Source organism: Apis dorsata, unplaced genomic scaffold, assembly GCF_000469605.1.
Source record: "Apis dorsata unplaced genomic scaffold, Apis dorsata 1.3 scaffold_353, whole genome shotgun sequence".
NCBI classification, from domain to species: Eukaryota; Metazoa; Arthropoda; class Insecta; order Hymenoptera; family Apidae; genus Apis; species Apis dorsata.
In genome coordinates, this window is record NW_006263619.1 from 645,523 (window position 1) to 648,202 (window position 2,680).

At 23.5% G+C, this 2,680-nt stretch overlaps 2 protein-coding genes across 2 annotated transcripts in view; one reads left to right on the forward strand and one right to left on the reverse strand.

Moving 5' to 3' along the window:
- LOC102671418 overlaps positions 1-906 on the forward strand; it is a 19,875-nt gene extending 18,969 nt beyond the window's left edge. Inside the window, exon 6 of the mRNA XM_031511823.1 lies at positions 342-906. Within this exon, the coding sequence (XP_031367683.1) occupies positions 342-427 (86 nt within the window). The 3' untranslated portion in view covers positions 428-906. The remainder of the gene's footprint in view (positions 1-341) is intronic.
- A 221-nt stretch (positions 907-1,127) lies between these two features.
- On the reverse strand, positions 1,128-2,036 carry LOC102672450 (prefoldin subunit 5). The gene is made up of 2 exons (XM_006618402.2): positions 1,707-2,036; positions 1,128-1,559 (listed from the first exon to the last, which is right to left on the reverse strand). The coding sequence occupies exons 1-2, from the start codon at positions 1,909-1,911 to the stop codon at positions 1,291-1,293; spliced, it is 474 nt and encodes a 157-aa protein (XP_006618465.1). The 5' UTR covers positions 1,912-2,036; the 3' UTR covers positions 1,128-1,290.
- Positions 2,037-2,680: the final 644 nt, after the last annotated feature.

Consider the following 2,680-nt stretch of genomic DNA (forward strand, 5'->3'; position numbering starts at 1 on the left):
TGAAAAAAATGTCAAAATATGATTTTAAAAAATTAAAAAATCAAAATGTAATTTATTTCAAATTTTTGATGAATCATATTTTGTTAATATAATCGTATAATTCTATTTCTCTGAAAATGTTAATAAATAAATATAAATTCATAAACAAGTAAAAATAAAAATATAAAATCTATCTAATCCGATTTATAATAATCTGAAACATTATTAATTATAAAAAAAAATTTATTCGCGCCAGTAATTATGATATTGAATATTATATCAAAATTAAATCTTTATAATTATTCTTATTACGTATCGTTACATGATATATGAATTTATATATATTGTTTTTCTAATTTCAGGGCATGCATCAACGCAATTCACACAAACTTCATTTGAAAAATGGTTTATTGCCTCAACTGCTCTGTTACTACGCCACTTCAGATAACAACGATGAACCTGTTATTCACCCAATATGCATATGACTGTATTGAAATGGAGAGGGCAAATTGTTTGTAAAATTTTAAAACTTAAGTGAGACGAGGAAAGAACGACAAATTTTTTGGTTAATATAAATATCGACCGTATGTTATTCGTGTAAATAGGATAAAAAAATTAGCTAATTATCTACGTGAAATTGCGACCTGCGCTGTCTCATTGGAACGAGACAAATTTATAATCTAAATAACATGTCATAATATTATGTATTAGATTGACAAAGTGTCGCGCCAAAGTGTTCGAAAATTTATTTCAATACTATTATACCATGTTTTCTATCCTCTAACAATGATTTTGATACATTTAAAAAATCTTCCGTAAAATATAGCTGCCAGAATATATCATCTCACGTTTATAGGTAAAAGTTGTTATTGTTTGTGAATAAAGTTTTACTTAAGTGAAAAACAAATAAATAATTCACCTCTGTTATTTTCGTTTTTCTCTTCCTTAAAATTATTTCTATTCCATTTTTTCCTTATTAAATATTCCTGATTATATTATTATTAAGCAATATTAGTTTGTACTTTAAATATAAAATTATATATTATTGATAAAAATGTGTATATGCATAAAATTTGTTATATTTAATAAATAATATATGTATATATATAAAAAAATGGATAATATAAAATAAAATTTAAAGCATCTTATTATTATTAAATTTAATCTTCCTTTAAAATTCTCAAAATAATTATTACCTAACAAAAAATGTACAGAACAATGTAATTTAATGACAATACCAATACAAATTTGTACAAATAAAGAGCAAATTACATAAGAGCATTTAATTTAGAAACATTAGTGTTTTCATTCTTAATCTTCTTTCGGCACTTGATTTTGAAGTTTCATTTCTATTACATCCACAGTTGCATCTCTAACTTTACTTTTCTCAAGGCCCAATTGTTGAATTTTTTCCATTTGTTCGGTAACATAAGCTACTCTTCTATCAAAGTAATCCTTTGCATCTATAACTTTTTTTTGAGCATAATAACCAGTTCCAATATCAATTAGAACATTATCAGTTTCTACTAGTTTTCCAACTACGTACATCGAGCCAGTCAATGGCACAAGAATTTCGTTTCCTTAAAAGAAATTCAACAATTTTATTAATATAATATAATTAAAGATTCACATTTTCTAACCTCTAAGAAAATATTAAAAAATTAAACATTAGAATTTATATAATTTTTATATTAAAATTTATATAATACAAAATTAATTAAACTTACCTTCCAAAGATGGGCTAATTTTTTCAAGACATGAACCTGATTCTTGAAACTTACTTTGAGCAATTTTTAATGTTTGCAATGAATCTTGAAAAACACCGAGTTCTTGATCTAATTGCTGTTTTAACATTGTAAGTTGTTGAAGATTTAAAGTTGTTAAATCTATTTTTTGTAAATGTGGCGTTTCTGTCATCGAAACTTCTGACATTTTAAATTATTTAGTATAAAAATTAATCGAAATCAACGATTTTCCGTATACTCTAACCGTATATCCAAAAACGGTCAACACTGGAGATAAACTCATATGTTTAGTCATTAGTTTTAAACTTTACTAGATGGCGCAGATGTATCTATACTACTAGTGACATCTTAACTTAACAAAACTAACTATGAAAAGAAACGACATTCTAAGAGACTATGTATCTTTTGTAGTAAATCATATTTTTAGTTGTTAAATTAAATAAAAATTAGTAGCATTTAAATTGGAATTAGAATTAAAATATATATTACAATTTTTCTAGTTTTCTTTTTATATTTATAATATGTTATCGTAGCTTTGTTGTCTATTATATGTATATAGAGATTATATATTAATTCCGCGTCTTATGTTCTCAAATATCGACGAAAAAACAATATTTGTTACGCCATCTATGATTTACTAGAATTAACACAGAAATTATATCCATTTTATCATCAAAAAGAAAAAGAAAAAAAAGACATACACATTATAAAAAAAACCTCATTTTTTGTAGAATACAGCAATAAGCTACAATAATATATTATAAATATAAAAAGAATACTAGAGAAAAAATTATAATATACATTTCAATTCATATTCCGATTTAAATGCTACTAATTTTTATATATTTTCATAAATTAATAACTAAAAATACAAAAAAACATTCCTCATAAATACTTCTTTATATAAGCTTCGCAAAACAGTCAATCATAAATAGTTTGCAAAACAAATAATAAAA

Bases quoted from the DNA above. Each gene is read 5' to 3' on its own strand.
- LOC102672450 (XM_006618402.2), bottom strand. From the start codon at position 1,911: ATGTCAGAAGTTTCGATGACAGAAACGCCACATTTACAAAAAATAGAT. The intron at 1,560-1,706 runs GTAAGTTTAATT...ATTTCTTTTAAG, and splicing joins AATTAGCCCATCTTTGGAAG to GAAACGAAATTCTTGTGCCA.